We start from the raw sequence: 17,824 nt of genomic DNA, 5'->3' as shown, positions 1-17,824 counted from the left end.
GTCCTAAGCTACCATCTGTAGCCAATCTTCCTCCTTTTTTCTCTCTTTTCCCCTCACAAAGCCTCAGTACATAGTCGTGTATAGTTGTAAGTTCTCCTGGTTCTTCTATGTGAGCCACTGCCACAGCATGGCTACTGACAGATGAGTGGTGTGGTTCCGCGCCAGGGAACTGAACCAGGGCTGCCGAAGCAGAGTATGCTGAACTTTAACTGCTAGGCCATCAGGGCTGGCTCCAAAAACATGTTTTAATAAAATTCAATATTTTAAGTGTTATTTAGGGTAATGTTTAATTATTTTGGTGAGACCTCAATATAAAAATTTAATTTTAAGCTGGACCACATTTTCCCCTAGAGGAAGAAAAAATCACTTGAAAGACATTTCTAGCCAATAAAACAAAAATTGCACACTTATAAACTTTATTAACTATTGATTAATCAGATCATGAGTGCCACGCTATTAGGTTTCTCTTGGAACAGGCACAAGACCAGGCAAGATTTCTATACCTTCATGAGTAACTAGTTCAATGCCTTAAACAAAGACTCAGGTTACGGTAACCATCTGCTTATAGTTTCATACCAAACATCACTGAGAAAATAAACTAAAATCAGAACAAAATTTCTTTGACGCACAGGACTTGAGTTGATTGGTTTGGCTGACCTAAAGACACGGGCTTTGTTTTGATCAAAAAGCTATAAACCTTCCATTGTTGGCCACTCACTACAAACTGAGTAGCAATAATGATTTTACTGCTTAAAAGCATACAATAATTTTATTCCATTTCTGTGAATTAAAATCTGCCTAAAAATCCCTAATAGTTCTTTATTTGTGTACAGCATGATGTTGGACTTATTCAGGAGATGAGAAAATACTTATCTGGGCATAACACATTTGTTATGAAAAAGGGAAAAATAGAAGCATTCACACTTACAAAGGTGATCAAAAGTGAGAAACAATTCTAGTGTCAAGAGGTCAAGATGTTGCACAAGAGTAAATGGGAAAATGTTTAATCACGTGTTCTATATTTGGGGAGTGGCATATGGGAAATCTCAGAAGACCTAAGTGAAGTTGCTAGAAAAAGAAAGGGAGCTAGGTTCCATCCAGGTGGCCTTGGGTAAAGTGGTCAGAGAGAAAGAAATACTGTTAGCCCTCTTTCTCTAAGTGGGCAAATCGCAAATCTCTAAACCTCAAATACTTTCTACAAATGGTGGGAGAAATGGTGAGGTATATGATCGAAGAACATATGTTAGTATGTTCTTCGATCATATACCTCACCATACCATTTCTTCTACGCAGGAAATGAGAACTCTTGCATTATTTAGCAAAGGCTAAGGAATAAAAACAAAAAGTCCAACATTGAGTGAAATAAAACTGAAAGGTAGTCAGAAGGGACATAGCCTCACTAAGTACTTCAGAAAACACCCAAATAGGAGGTCAGAGTAGGGTTGATACTGCATCAAAACAACACCTGAAGATAATAACAGGTTTTTACCTACTCTCTTTCCAAGTTTATCTTGGTAGACATATTAGTGAGCAATTAAAAATAAAAATCAGGGCCGGCCCCGTGGCTTGGCGGTTAAGTTCACGCGCTCCACTGCTGGCAGCCCGGGTTCGGATCCCGGGCGCGCACCGACGCACCGCTTCTCCCGCCATGCTGAGGCGGCGTCCCATATACAGCAACTAGAAGGCTGTGCAACTACGACATACAACTATCTACTGGGGCTTTGGGGGAAAAAATAAATAAATAAAATTAAAAAAAATAAAAATAAAAATAAAAACAGAAGGCAAGAGGAAAAGCAGAGGGCAGGGTGAATTATAAATTAAGATTTAATTATTAAGATCATAAATCCTTTAATGAATTGCGAGATTAAAAGATGAGATTCCTAGAATATTATTCAGCCATAAAAAAGAAGGAAATCTTGACATTTGTGACAACATGGATGGACCTTGAGAAAATTATGCTAAGTGCAATAAGTCAGACACAGAAAGACAAATACCATATGATCTCACTTACATGTGAAATCTAAAAAAAAAAAACAAAAAACAAAACAACAACCAAGCTCATAGATACAGAGAACAGATTGGTGGTTGCCAGAGGTGTGGGGTGGTGGGTGGGTGAAATAGGTGAAGGGGGTCAAAAGGTACAAACTTCCAGTTACAAAATAAATAAGTCCTGGGGATGTAACGTACAGCATGGTGACTATAATGAACACTGTGTTGCATATCTGAAAGTTGCTAAGACAGTAGATCTTACAAGTTCTCATCACGAGAAAAAAAAAATTGTATAACTATGTGTGGTGATGGATGTTGTTAACTAGACCTATTGTGATGATCATTTCACAATATATATAAATATTGAATCATTATGGTGTACACCTGAAACTAATATAATGCTACATGTCAATTACACCTCAAAAAAAAGCTTAAAAACAGGCAACAACAACAAAGGTGAGATTCCTATCCCTTAAAAACCAAGTCCCAGACCTGAATTCTCTACAATACCAATAAAATGTTCAGACTTTAATAATCAGCCTGATTTGAAAGCTGAGTATCATGGCCTATTACGTGAAGCATCTACTACATGCAAAGCACAGCCGAGTCTGTTGGCCTGGACAGCCAGTCATTAGAGGAGGCACAGTGTGAGTCTTTTTGTACAGGGTAAAAACTACAGCAGATCTATCCAGACCTAAGAGAAAGCCCTATTTGAGCACGATGCTTTGCAGCTATTCTCTTTCATACCACAAACTCATGGAAGGTAACCCAGTGGCTACTTCAGCCAAACTGTTCATTACCTGCCAAGTCAATGAGACATGATTCATTTATTCTTTCAATTATTCATCCAATAATTATTATTGAAAACCTGGCTGTTTTAGGGGTTGTGAATAGAGTGATGAGCTTAATAAACCAAGTCTCTACTCTCAGGGAGCTTACATTTTCAAAGTCCCTTCGTTATCCAACAACAACAACAAAAATGAAAGGCATATATAGTATAATTCATGTGTCATGTGTGCCGCAAAGAAAAACAAAGTTTGGTAAGTAGATGAAGAGTGACGTGTGTGTGTGCGCGCGGGCGCGCGTGTGTGCAGGGAGGCGTGTACAACTGTAGATAGAAAGGTCAGACAAAGACTCTGATTAGGTGGCATCTGAGCAGAGAACTAAAAGAAGAGTGTGACCCATGTGACGTCTCGAGGCAGAGCATTTCCAACACTGCAAATGAGAAGTGCCCAGGCCCTGCCATGATGTCTCCTCAACCTGTTGAAGAAACAAGGAAACCAGTGTGGCTGGAGCGGACTGAGGGGAGGGGAGAGTGGGAGGAGTTTAGAGATGAAAAGGGGAAGATCATGTAGGGCCTGAAAGCCATGGTAAGGACTTCGGAGTCATCCGTTTAGTTATGTGTATTCAGGGCCAGATGTTTACTTACCTAACATACCACAAAATTCAGCATTTCTTCTAACAGCACTTTTTAATAAAAAAAATCATTCCCTATATTTCTAACAGCCAACTAAGGTACCTTTTTATTTCCCTGCAAAGCTTTTTTCTTTTTTCTAAGCAAGGGGAAAAAAAATCAATTAATTGGTATGATGGCGATCCAAGAATGTGGCTTCCCAAGAGGCCAATGAATGGCACAGTTGCTAAACTGTGGTTAAAAAAACAAGATGTTTCTCTCAGTGTTTCCTGAAAAGAACCTCAGGACCCCGAAATGATGCACCGTAGAAGAGGTAAAGAAAAGCAGCTGAAAGCTAATGCCCACCAGAAAATTCCAAAGTTGAGAAGTCCTTGGAATGAAGCCAAATAGCTCATAAAGCTCTGATGTTCCTGTCTCGTCCTCCAGTGCCCCAGAGACAACAGTGAGAAAACATCCAAGAAGAAATGCATTCCCCCATGACAAAAGTCTAGCTTTGTGCTTTGTTACTTGAATGCACATAAATCCTGTGTTTTCACTAAGGTTTATTTATGTGGCTTAAGAAAAAAAGATTCAATATTTTACACATAAGACATTCATCATGAGGAATTGTAAATGAAAAGACTGTTTAAAGTTATATACATATATATATTGCCTTTACTCCTATTATGCCAGTGAAAGTATTAATAGCTCCCCATTTCCATTTCAGAAATGTCCTGCATTGGACAATAAATTATATGGTCACCTTATCTATGGCTCATGTTCGAAAGGGGTCAAGTAGTAAGTCCTGGCATACTCAACTTTAATTAGGATTATTTTGCTTTGCAAAAGATTTTAATTAGACCAGTTTTAAAGTAAAAGAACTTGAAGGTAGACATAATAAGGCCAAAAATCAAGAACATCAAAATGAGGAATAAAAAAAAGGATATTTGAAAGTAATTTCTCTAAATTTTAGCATTTTAAAAGGAATGACTAAAATATTCTTTTAAAACCAAGTACAGGTTATTTTACCATTAGGATAACTTTAGAACATCTAAATTGTTAATAAATATTTATGGAATGCCTCTTATGTAGGGTTAGTCATTGTGTTAGGTGCCAGGAACAAGATGATAAAACACAGTTCTTTTTTAAAAAGAGCTCATAATCAGCAAGAGGCGGCATTCACCTATAAATTACAAACAAATCGCAGTGTAGTATCGTAAATGTTATGACAGAAGTAAACATAGGGTGCCAACTGAAGCACTGAGTGAGGATGGACACCAGGAGAGAACTCATAGAGGTCCTACAGGAAGATTTTTTGGGGGAAAAGATGATGTTTGAGCTGGGATCTTAAAAAATGAGAGGAAATGGCAGGTGAAGACAGGAGGGAAAAGGAGACATTCTAAACAAAGAGAATCACATGTGCAAATACTAAGGGCATGAAAAATCTTTGAGGATAGTGCAAATCACTTAGAATGGCTGAAGCAAGCAGAAAGTGACAACAGATGTAGCTGGAGAAGTATTCAGAGATCAGATGGTGAAACTAAACACAGCCGTAAATGATTTGAACTTTATTCTCAAGCTATGAGGAGCCGCTGAACAATTTTGAAGGAACAGGCAAAATCGATGTCCGTATTTTAGAAGGGCCACCTTGACAGCAGTGGGGAGGATGAGTTTGAGGCTGGCCAGACTGGAGGTAGAAAGATCAGTTAGGAGGCCACTGGAGTCATTTAGTTTAAAAAAAAAAATGTCGGGGCCGGCCCGGTGGCGCAAGCGGTTAGGTGCACGCGCTCCGCTGTGGCAGCCCGGGGTTCGCTGGTTCGGATCCCGAGCGCGCACCGACGCACTGCTTGGCAAGCCATGCTGTGGCGGCGTCCCATATAAAGTGGAGGAAGATGGGCACAGATGTTAGCCCAGGGCCGTCTTCCTCAGCCAAAAAAGAGGAGGATTGGCGGATGTTAGCACAGGGCTGATCTCCTCACAAAAAAAAAATAAAAAAAATAAAAAATAAAAAAATGTCTAGAGCCTCAAGTTAGAAAAGAGAGTAGTTGCAGTAGACTGTAGAGTAAACATTTCAGTAAAGAGGCTGGAGCTGGAGGTCTAGATTGGAGAATCAACGATATTTTAAGTGGTGGTTGAGCTGTGGGAGGTATGATCTGCCATGGAAAAGGACAGGGAGAAGAGAAGAAAACAAGGAGCAAGCTCTGCAAGACTCCCGTGTTTAGAGGCAAAGGTGGATTAACTCTTGAAGGAGATGGAGGACAAATCATGAGAAAGATGGAAGAGGACCCATGAGAGAGCGGTGTCAGTTCAAATGGAGTGGAATACAGTATCAGGAATAAGAATGCCATTACATTTAGCAATCAGGTCTCTGGCTGGCCTTTGCCATAGTTATTTCAGTAGAGTGGTGGGGTGGAAACCAAACTGCAGAGGGTTAAGGAATTCACTGGAGACAAGAAAGTAAAGATAGTAAGCATAAACTTTTTTTCCTAAGAAAAAACACAGGTAGGAGCCCAGCCCTCATCATGGACACTACCTCAACAGAAACAGAGAAGTTGGGCATGGCTGGGAATACTTCCATAAGTTTGAGGGTTAGAAGACAGGAAATTAAGATTCCCCTTTATGGCCTCTATTTTCTCTGTGAAATTATTACTGAAAGTAAGGATGAAAGTGATGAGCAAAAAGGCTTAAAGAGAGCGTTCAAAGTTTAACATCGCTATTGTGGAGAACACCGAAAGTCATTAACGTAGCTGAAGACTATGGCTGTGTCATGGCACTAATCCACACAGATGGACAATTATCTCCAAGCTCTTCAGCAACCTGGGAGAAAGGGAAATAAAGACAAACAGTACATTTGATCAGCCTTGGAGTTTCAACAGGTGGCAAAGTTAATCCAGGCAGAATTGAAGTAAAAAGCTAAAGGTGGAGGTGCTGGTTGTCAATTTATTGCCTCTCGGCTCCAAATTGAACCTCCTTGCCCACTCTGTGAAAATAATTCTGGGCCCTTTAAATAATTTTCCTTTGCCAGCTGAAACAATGTGAAGCTTTGTCAGGAGAGGCGCTGGACCTGGAGACAGATTGTGCGAGGAAAAGGCAGGCTCAAGCAGGCTCCTGCAGCGCAAGGCAGCCACAGCCCCCTGGCACCCCTGCCCCCCACTTTGAACTGTTTTGTAGCAGAGTGCTTCCAGTGAGACATCTCCCCATGGATGGCTTTTCCCTTCCAGCATGCTCCAGGGGGCAGATTTCCAGCAAGTTCGGCCGGCACAATACTACAGCAACTTTTCTGCCATTCAGTGAGTTACATCCGTGCCCGCCTTCTTCCAGGAGGTCTGGATCTGAGCCCTGGGAAGGGGTCCTCTTCCCCAGGTGCCTCTTAGCACCTGCTCCTTATATCTATTATTCCTATATTCAGTAGTTCTCTTAACTTCTTACTAGCCAATCCCTCATTCCTCTAATCCCCTGTTGTAGTTAAGATTTTTTTATAGTAAACATTCCCTGTTCAAATTGCTATGTGATTTCTCTCTTCTGTTTGGACCCAGACTGATACAATAGTCAGGAAAGAAAATAAAATCAGGAGGAGACAGGTAATTTGGAAGAGAACAGAGGCCAATGGTCTGAAGGTCACTTTGAGTTTAAAGAATGGTTATAGGGGGGCCGGCCCTGTGGCTTGGTGGTTAAGTGTGTGCGCTGCGATGCTGGCGGCCCGGGTTCGGATCCCGGGTGCGCATTGAGGCACCACTTCTCTGTCCATCCTGAGGCCGAGTCCCACATACAGCAACTAGAAGGGTGTGCAGCTATGACATACAACTATCTACTGGGGCTTTAGGGGCAAAAAATAAAATAAATAAAATCTTTAAAAAAAAAAAAAAAGAATGGTTATAGGGAGAGTACAGGAGTGAGAGAGCTGGAAGAGTTGGAGCTTATGGCAAAATATTAGTTATAAAGAACAATTTTCTCCCTTCCTCCTCCCCAGCACCCTTCACACCTCACTCACAAAGTAAGAACTTCCACCAACACTTCTGCCCTCTTGGGAAAGTACTATGGAAGAAACTCCTGTCATTTTCTCCACCTCACAGAAAAGACAGAAAAAGCCCTGTTGATTGCAAAGACCGTAAGAACCTGACGTGCGTCGGGCCACAGCTCTCTGTTGCGTGGGGTGGATGCACTAAATCACTGCTCACATATGGATCTCTAACTCGGACTGGTTTACATGCCCATAGATGTGAGGCAAGCCACAGTACTCCATGTTGCTTATGGGGGCACGCTAACTCTCTCCACCATCGTGGATTCTAAGGTTTACTGCTGGAAGAGGAAGTAACAGGAGGCTCCCACTTTAGCAGCAAGTCCCAGCCATGTTTTCCAATCTAGATTTATCAGCAGCAAAGTGGATACTAAATTTCAATCCTCCTTTTAGCTTTTCTACTAATTTTCCAAATGACTTAAAATCTAAAGAGGGTAAGAGGGGCTGATCAGCATTCTGAAAACCCTAGATTTAGAGCCTGAAATTTCTGAAGAATCTCTTGGTAGAACATTTGTTCATGATGACAAGGACTGGAAAAGGTCACAGAAGTGTGATGCTAGCGTGGAATGAATGGAGAGCCACTGGAGTCAAAGACTGCAGAAAACAGTAGCTATTGGGTGTTGGACATGATCTCTACATGGATCTCTACTCAAGTCATCCAAGGTGAAGGTGAATTTAGGATGGGGAGGAAAAATGTAAGCCAGGAGACTGACCAGGACTTGATGGTGACAGTGAATAGAAGAGAAAAGTGTGGCAGAGTTGGTCACACCTGGCTTTAATGGAAGACTTTTTATAGGAAGGTGAAGGAATAATGCAATAATGTTTGGAAGCCACAAAAGGAGAAGTAGGCAAATGCTGTGCTTGATCCAGGCCCTTAGATTCTTTGGGTTTAGGCCAATAAATAACCCTCAGTGAAGAAAGCTACAGGATAAACAATAATCTCAGGGAGAAAGATAGGTTTTACTTAAGGCAAAATATAAAATGTTTTGAGAAGACAGTACAAATATACAACCACCATTGATCCAGAGAGCATAATGGAAAGGGAGGTTCAAAGGGTGGAGAGCAAAGAATAGAAGCCAAAAAGTGTCCGGGAACAAGCTGTCTCATCCCATGCCATCAGGACCGATTGTTGGTTTTCCAGTATGTTGGATACAATGGGAAACGATAAAAAAAAAAATTCATCCATACCATAAACACTTTATATAAGTTAAAACATAAATGTGCCAATACACACATGTGCCAATCTTTTGATGTAAGGCCAAGGCCTGTTCTCTGCATATGGATCTGCTGATTGGAGTTATGCGTCTTCTGTCTTACATAAACCACTTCCTTCATCTATAATTCCCAGTTTTGCTCTCTTCAAAGTAGAGGGAGAACCTGAAGACACTTGTGAATAACCCAAATGCAGAGCCCATCTAGACTTGTATAACACCCCCCACGTTCTTTTAGTGTTGTCCTACCTACACCTAGGCAATAGCAAAGCTTTTGTAGCTAACCTTTATCAAGTCTTTCCAAAGCTGAGTTTTTATAGAAACAAAATTCAGTCTTTTCTGCATTTGATCAGTTTATTTACTCTTCATTTAAACTACATAATTAAAATAAGAAGCACAACTGGCCTAAACAGGTTTGAGGACAAACACAACACAATTGGCCCTTGGAAAGAAGACAGCTTAACTGATGGGGGCAGGAATGTATGGGCAACATAGAGAGAAGCCTTTGGCTGAAGACATGTGTCTGCTGAGGGTGGCCATCCATGTGGTTAATTCTGTAAGTCAATTAAGAGAGCTTTAACTATACAGGTCACACGACTGACTGCATTTTGAGGCAAAGACAGCAGGGATGCGAAGTATTATTAACTTGCTTCAAATTTCCAAATGAAGAACTGGTATAAAGACTGTTTTTCTTCTCCATGTGCACTCTTTCCCCTTTCCTCAGTCCCTTAACTCCTATGGTTTTTCTTATTTTGGAGAAGAGAAACTAGAACTTTAAGGAACAAGGTGAAAGAATAGTAAAAGGTTTAGAGAACAGGGCTGAAGCACCAAAGCCACTTCTGGGCCCCAAGCTAGTTCTACTTAAACTCCTTTTCTTTTAGCATTGACATCTAGGAATCTAGCCTGCTTTCCTCCTTCACCACTTACATCTTCTCTTCATTTGAGTTTTTCTGCCAGGTAACTGGGGACCCATATTCATCTTCATTCACATTCTCTTTTTCTCCTTCTTCCCACTGTTTTTTCAGGGAAGTTACTCATAGCAACCATACAGAAAGGGAATGATAACAAAACTAACAAAACCAGAAATATCTATACTTTTAAGAAATGATCAAAGCACAGTTGGCCCTCTGTATCCTCAGGTTCTGCATCCACGAATTCAACCAATCATGAATTGAAAGGCTTACGATAGTTGCGTCCATACTGAACACGTACATACAGACTTTTTTTGTTATTATTCCCTAAACAATACAGTATAACAACTATTTACATAGCATTTACATTGTATTAGGCATTAAAAGTAATCTAGAGATGATTTAAAGTATATGGGAGGACGTGCATAGGTTATATGCAAATACGACGCCATTTTATATAAGCGACCTGAGCAACCGTGGATTTTGGTATCTGCAGGGTCCTGGAACCAATCCCCTGGGATACTGAGGGATGACTGCAGCAGTGTTAACTGTCATGCGGCTAGGCCTACCCTACCCGCAACATCATCACTAATTCCCCACTTTCCAATTTTCCCATACAGGGTACCCCTTTCATGTCCCTAGCACAATTCCTCCACATTCCTCAGTGAGGAGTCCCCCAGATTGGGAAGTCTCTCCTCTCCTACTCTAAATCATAGATTCAATAAATATTACAAGGGAAAGAATATTGGGTGCTACTAAAGTGGCCATTTATAGATTAGTCATCATTTACTGAGCACTTACCATGGTTAATCAACATGTTACGTGCCCTGTGGGTTTCAGGCATCATCTTGTTTAATTCTCACTGAGATGGTGGTATTGTTACTATTATTATTATCATCTCCATTTCACAAAGAATTTAACAAGACTATAGAGATTGAGTATGATGCCCAAGGTCACATAGAAAGTTAAGTAGCAGAGCCAAGATCTGAATCTTGGAAACTGGACCTCATGGGTGTGCTCTTAACTACTACACCACACTGTCCTTTCCCAGAATGTCTAGGTTCAAGTGAGATTCATTAAAAATGAATTTATAAAGAATTTAGAAGAATTTCCTTATTGAAATACACAATATCAATGATTCCCTTCCCCTAACAATTACCCCCATCCAGGCACCATAGGAAAAATTAGTTTAGGGCATTCACCTAATTGTTCTAAAGTGATATTTACCTGTTTAAGACAACAAGGAAAAAATTAGCAGACTAAAATACATCCTTTCTGGTTTAAGCAACCCTATTTGGAATGGGGTGATAGAAGACAATACGCCTATCTGTTATGAAAGCTATTCCCACAAACTCATTCACAGAAAAGAGAGGCCCATAGCAGGGTAGGAAAGATGGGTAAACCAAATAGTTACTTTTTGGAAAGTTAAATAAGTCAAACTTACTTTTTTGGTACACTTTTTGACAGTGTTGATTAATTCTTGTATCACCAGATCTACACTCTTCAAGGAAGGCCCTTTCAGTTTCACAATTTGTTTTTTGACTATTGCTTCAAATGCCATGTCTGGAGTGAACAACCCTGTCCTGAACGTAAGAAAGAAAGCAGCACGTTAGATCTTTTAAATTGAGTAATATCCAATACTCTTTTTAAAAATGTTTTAATTGACAAGCCACTTAAAATAAGCATGTAATATTCAAGTTTAAAAGTTACATAATAATTTATTCTATCCACAGAATCATTTGTAATAATATATTTAATACTACTACTATTCCATAATAAATTCCATTCTATAGATGACTAACATTACCTAAAAACAGTTCCTAAAATGTTTTCATGGCCTATAACGTAGCTTTTATAACGTAGCCTATAATGTAATATTTAACTGTAATTTGTCTCATCTCACTATTTCACAGCAATAAAAAGGAATGCTACAATAGAAATGGTGTCCTAAATTTACATTTCTATTTCTAAAGTGTTCCAAAAGCAGTCTTCTTGTCCTTTGTGGTGTAAGAAATGATCCTCACTTTTTGAACACTGAAAAAGTAGCATTCCTGGACCACACAATCTATTCTATCCAGGAGAGCTGCATTATAGTGAGCCCAGTGATTCCCAGTCTGAGGTCCTGGGGTGCTGGAGGGAAACGAAGGCAGCTAAGTGGAACTAGCCTGGGACCCAGGATGCCTAAATTGTGAATTTACAAAAATAACAAACAATAACCCAAATAGCAAGTATCTTTTTTTTTTTTATAATTTTATTTATTTATTTTTTCCCCCAAAGCCCCAGTAGATAGTTGTATGTCATAGTTGCACATCCTTCTAGTTGTTGTATGTGGCACGCGGCCTCAGCATAGCCGGAGAAGCCGTGGGTCCGTGCGCGCCCGGGATCCGAACCCAGGCCGCCAGCAGCGGAGCACGCGCGCTTAACCACTAAGCCACGGGGCCGGCCCACCAAATAGCAAGTATCTTTTCATTTGGCTGGAATTATTTCAAATTGGTGTCATAATAATGCTTTTCTCATGCTGTGCAGAAGCTCAGGAAAGCTGGTGTGTAGGTGTGTTTCATAAAAAGTGAAAAATGATTACTCACATTTATACAAAAGGTACTAGAGAAAAGCTACAATAAGAAGGACCCTGAACCCTGAGCATCAGCCATGCCCACAGCTCTGCAGGCTCCAGGTGCTGGACTTGATCCTCCTCGTTCCTACACCCTCCACCCTTCCTCTTCTCACTTCTGATTTGATTAACTTCTCTTCCTTCAACACTCAGTTTGATGGTACCTCTTTTGGGAGATTTCTTTAACAATTCCCCTCAGCATTCTTCTATGTCCCTTCTCATCATTTACTTAGCACCCTACACTCACCTCTATTCTAACTGTAATGATCATACTATATTGTAATTGTAATTTCTCCACAGTGGATATAGAATAAAATCCACACTGTTTAGTCTAATATTAAAAATTTTCCCGTTTGACTCTAATCTTCCTCCGTAGTTATTTCCTCCTCCCTTTCTTGCACCTGACGTTTCAGCCAAACCAGACCATTTGCCTTTCCACAAACATATTCATCCTAATATTTTATGTCTTTGCTTGCGTCTACGATGTTCATTTCACCCTCCCCACAATTTCAGCCTGTCCAATCCCACCCGTGCTTCAAAGCCCAGATCAAAAGCAACCACTTCCACAGCTCGTCTTCTCCAGTCCTGCTGCTGACAAGGTCTTCCTTCTCTGAACCCCAACATCCTATTTTGCATTGCGGCGGTCTGAGCGCGTATTTTAGTCCCATTACTACACTGGTAGGAAGAGTCATTACTGCTTTTATCTTTGTTTGCCCCACAAGGACTGTCTTCCTGCCTTGCTCATCATTGGCACTCAGTGTTAGCAGAACAAAGAAGGACCATCAGGTCCTTAGTGGGCAAAGATGGTTTCTATTATTCAAATATCTAACAGAATTGGGAACAAAAACTTTTCAAACTAAGCGTATTTAAGGGCTTAAAAAAATCACACCATTAGTATGTATTATACTCAGGACATTGTGTACTTATTATTATCTTAACAGGCAAATTAACTCCAGAATAACAACCAATCTCTTCTATTAGTACGCAGATAAATCAGAAATCTACTATACTGAATTACTGAGCTTTTGCAATTACATTCAACAAAAATGTATCTGGTAAGGAATTTTAAAAGCCAAGTAAAAGTACTGTATTTCGTTAAGTAAAAATACTTTATGACCCCAAAAATGTGATTTGGTTTCACTGTGTTTATCAGATAGACATGTTCACATACTAATTTTGCCCAGCTAAAGAGCAAGACATATTTTCTATACCAAATGTATTCTGGATTTGAGAGAGAAGGAACAGAATTAATAAAGAACTTAGAAATCCTGTTGACAGTAAGAGAAAAATATTGGATTTGGTTATAGATGTTTTCTCCTTTTCACTTTGTGAATGCATATTTACCCATACTACTTGAGACCTGTAGAGCAGGTTGTCTAAATTTTAACAGTAGATAATTCACATGTCATAACTCCTTTGGAAAATCACCCATCACATGCACACTCAGCATCAAGCTTTGCCCTCTCAGGCTCTGTTCCCAAAATAGTCTCGACTTGGCTTTGTGGCAGAGGCTGAGACACAGTTGCCAATAGACAGGGGACATCTCCCTCATGTGAGATAATCTACGAAGTAGGCAACCTAAGTTTTATTACCTTGAATTCAGGACACCTCATTTTAACGTATTCTCTGTTAAATTTTGTTTAGCCTTCTGTAAATGAACTCAAGAAGTGTGTGTTTTAAATTCATTTTTTTCTTATCATAGTTCTTTAAAGAAAGGAATGGAGAACAATCCCATTTTAGACAAGGATAAATTCAGGCACAAGTTGCACTCCCAGCCTCGTGCCCCTCTGCTCCCCTGCCTAGACTCCTAACTCCAGTCGACACGCATGACTCCCTGCTCCACGAATATGAGCTGCACTTCACCACCGCTGTGCCTTTGCTCCCACTACTGCCACTTGCAGCCCTTTCTTTTATCCTCCAGCCTCAACAATCTCCATCCTCTCATGTCTCATTGCATTCCCTCCTACCCCATATACACTCACTCACACACACACACACACACACACACACACACACAAGCATGTGTGTGCACACAGCACACCTTTGCCTGTGAAATCATTTTTGTTCTTTAAACAGGCAAGGTTTGACTCAAAAGTAACCACCTTCATTAATCTTTCCCAGTCTTGCTCCACAACTCCAGTCAAAATGAATCTCTCCTATCTACGTGTAAGTAATGATTACTTATGAGCATGTCAGGCCACCCTCCCTAAAATGTAAGGCTCTGGAGAACAAGTTCTTACTGATCGGTAAATCCCCGATTGTGCAGAGCACAATGCTGTGAGTGCGGAAAGTGTTTTTGTTTTTTTAATTGAAAAAGACCAAGTGTGACAATACAGGGAATTACCACTGAACCCAAACTAGGATTTCCTATTTCTTACTCCCACCTCTGTATTCTATGCTGTTCAGATGATGAAAAGGCTACTTCACTAGCCATTTATAAACATTAATTTTCTTTTCATAGTTTGAACTGAAGACAAAGAAAATGTGAATCACTTGCCTGATACCATGTATGTTTTTGATTGCATAGCTTATTTCTCTTCGCAATTCTTTCTCATTGAACTCCATCTGCAGATGCAAAATAAGCCACAGTTATGACACTTAATTCCCTTGAATAATAATATTGTTGAATATTAAAGAATGAGAATAACTTGACTTAGTTATTAATAAATGGATATTCATGTCTTTCCTAACCTAAACCCAGATGGTCAAAACATCTGTTTATATAAAGTTCAAGGCAACATAGAACATTAGGGATTTCTGAAGTTTTAGTGCAGCGGATTTTAACTCTATTATAGATAAGGAGTGCAATGCATAAAGGATGCCTTCTGGACATAAATCTGGCCATTCATTTGAAATATTTAATTCTTCATTCTTTTGCTGAACGTAGTAAATGTACTCACAGACGAAAGCATAAATTAGAGTGTCACCTGATGTGCAACAGTGGTCCAGCTGTGCTGAGATTAACAATGGCTGTCTTCTCTCCCTGGCCATTTTAACCACCTGAGTTCAAGACCTCTTTATAAGAGGAAATTAATACTATTTTACCAGCCCAACATAGGATAGATTGCTGTATAAAAACTTCCCATAAGTTCTAGGTACCTTAAATTTATTTGGAAGTAGGATCAAAGTGTCATAGAGCTTAGACCTGGAAGGGATATCAAGAGAACACTTGGTCCAGCCCCTGGCTTCTGAAACTTGGCCTCTGCAGCCTCACTCCATTTTCCCCTCACACTGTATGCCACAGATCAATGCATCGTCTTAGTTCCTGGCCCACACCCTGTGGCTCCACAGCTCAGCCCTTACCATCCGCCCTTTCTGTCTGGAACAACCCCATCTCCACCCCAAACCCACCTCCTCCTGCTTAACTAGCTGCTCACCTTTCTAAACTCAGCTCAAAAGCCAGGCTCCCTTACACACTCAGGCTGGGATTCATGTCCGTGGGCTGCGTTTCCATAGCACTCTGTGCTGAAGTTTATCATTTTACTTAGCACATTTTAATGAAACTATCTATTTATCCATCTGCCTCCCACACCGAGACATAAGCATCCGACTCTGGATGTGAGGCAAGTAGCATAGTCCCTAAAACTACCTAGCTGCCTACTGGGCATTTCAAACATTCCAAAAACAGAACTCTTGATTCATACCTACACACACACACAGATTTCCTCAGTTTCCCTCATCAGATGGGCACTAATATTTGCTCAGCTGTGCAAGCCAAAACCTTGGGAGTCATCTTGAATCTTCTCGCATCCCCCATATCAGTCCAAGCCCTATTGACCCTACCTCCATAATCACAAATCCATCTACTTCTATCCATCCTCTCTTCTGAGGCATTTTTACTATGAAGCTAAAGAAGTTTCAAGTCTTCTCCAAGACCCTGTACCCAATTGTGTGTTTATAATTTTGTATTCTTCTTCAAGGGGGTCCCCAAAATTGTATAAGCTTCCCACAGAAAGTAGATCCACTTCTGTTCTGGCCTTACTGTTTAACTCACCTTACTCATCTCCCTGAATCAATCCTTGCCCCCTTACAATCTGGCCCACACAGGGTTCTTTTAAATAGCATCAACCAAATCAAGCCACGCCTTTCCTTAAAACCCTCCCCTTACTTCCCATTGTTAAATGTAAACACCTCCCTGCAAAGCAGAAAGCCCAGCCCAAACCGGGCACTTCCTCTGAATTCATTTCATACCCCTCTACCAGCTCAGCTCTGCACTGGCCTCAGCTGTTCCTCACCTGCTGTGCAGGGGCCTGCTTTAGGACCTTGTCCTCAGCTGCTTCTGCTTGAACGACCCTCTTCCCCAGATCCTTACAGCTGATCTCTTCAGGCCGTTCGGGTCATGCTTTAATGTCCCCTGCTCAGAGAGACCTCACCTGAACATCCCTTCAAAAGTGGTTCACCCAACCCCTCTCCATCTCCCTCTCCTTCTTTCTCTCTCTGTCTCTCACACATTATGTTACATAATAACACTTGAGACTTTTTTACTTTGTCTATTTGTTAATTTTCTGCCTTTCGCCACCAGACAGTGCCTTTGTCTGGATCACTGGCTCCTAGAACTTTGGCACAGAGTAGGTGCTCAAGAAATATGGTTAAATTAATTATATAACAAATAAATATCATAAAAACTCAATTAGTATTTGTTGAAATAATTTGAAATGTCATTAGATCCCATTAAATAAAATCAGAACCATCAGTAAGAAGATATTTCTCTTCTAAATTTCATTACCTGAGTATAGAGGCTTTTGTTCAAAGAACTATCTTAGTCCCATACCATTTTATGAACAGTTATGTAGAACAGACAATGGAAATGAAGTGAAATGAAAGGGAAAAAAATAACATTTGGTACAAACCTTTACTATCTCAAAAGGAAAGCGTTCATGGAAGATACGATTGATTTTAGCACCCCCTGAGAGCTCCAGGGTATCTACCTGATCCCCTGACCCTTCAATTCTCTTCTCAAAGTCCACAGCAAATTGCTGAACCATCCTATAATTGTGAAAGAGAAATACATTCAAGTTAAAGTTACCAAGCTTTGCATTCTCATTTTAATTTACTATGGTTATCTCTCAGAATCCTTTTCCTGGTGTTCTTAGTGGCCCCTACTGGCAGAGTTAACATGGCATTCCATTCAGCACTCAAAATGTAATTATATGAAATACATGTTATTAGGATTTATTTTAGACATTTAATTAAAATATATATTTTAAATATTCCTGTTATTAAATGCATTCTGTCCATTTAGTTGCAACCATAAAATGGTATTTAAAGAATGCTTAAATTAAGAATTAAAGTTAAGCAATAAAACTTTATACAATATAGTTAAATGAACCATGGCTCCTATGACCTCTCACTCACCTTGTGTTCCAACTGCTCCAGCTGAGCCTCTCATACTTCGTGAGCTACTCCCTTCCCCACCCCAGCACCACAGACCTCACTCTGCCGGAACAATGCACATTTGTGCCCTCCATGCCCCTCTACAACTAGCTCTAGCCTTGTTTTTCAATGACTCCTCACAATTTGATAAGAAAATTAAACTCCTTAACCCCTCACCCAGGGGTCTCCATGGGCTGGCCCTGGATGCCCGGTCTCCTACTACTCATCCACACTCACTCTCCAAGCCAACCATAAAGAAGCTACTTGCAGTTCCCCACATGTACCATGTCTCTGTGCTTTTACACTTGTTTTCCTGTC

At 40.4% G+C, this 17,824-nt stretch overlaps 1 protein-coding gene across 1 annotated transcript in view; it reads right to left on the bottom strand.

Moving 5' to 3' along the window:
- Positions 1-17,824, bottom strand: part of DNM3 (dynamin 3) — a 532,803-nt gene that overhangs the window by 324,820 nt on the left and 190,159 nt on the right. The window contains exons 8-10 of the mRNA XM_004425038.3: positions 16,984-17,119; positions 14,631-14,698; positions 10,967-11,105 (exon numbers count right to left, since the gene is read on the bottom strand). Coding sequence (XP_004425095.1) covers positions 10,967-11,105; positions 14,631-14,698; positions 16,984-17,119 — 343 coding nt within the window. The remainder of the gene's footprint in view (positions 1-10,966; positions 11,106-14,630; positions 14,699-16,983; positions 17,120-17,824) is intronic.

Source organism: Ceratotherium simum, chromosome 2 (genome assembly GCF_057802395.1).
Source record: "Ceratotherium simum simum isolate JZ-2026a chromosome 2, ASM5780239v1, whole genome shotgun sequence".
Taxonomy (NCBI): Eukaryota; Metazoa; Chordata; class Mammalia; order Perissodactyla; family Rhinocerotidae; genus Ceratotherium; species Ceratotherium simum.
This window is presented reverse-complemented; position numbering and strand designations above follow the sequence as displayed.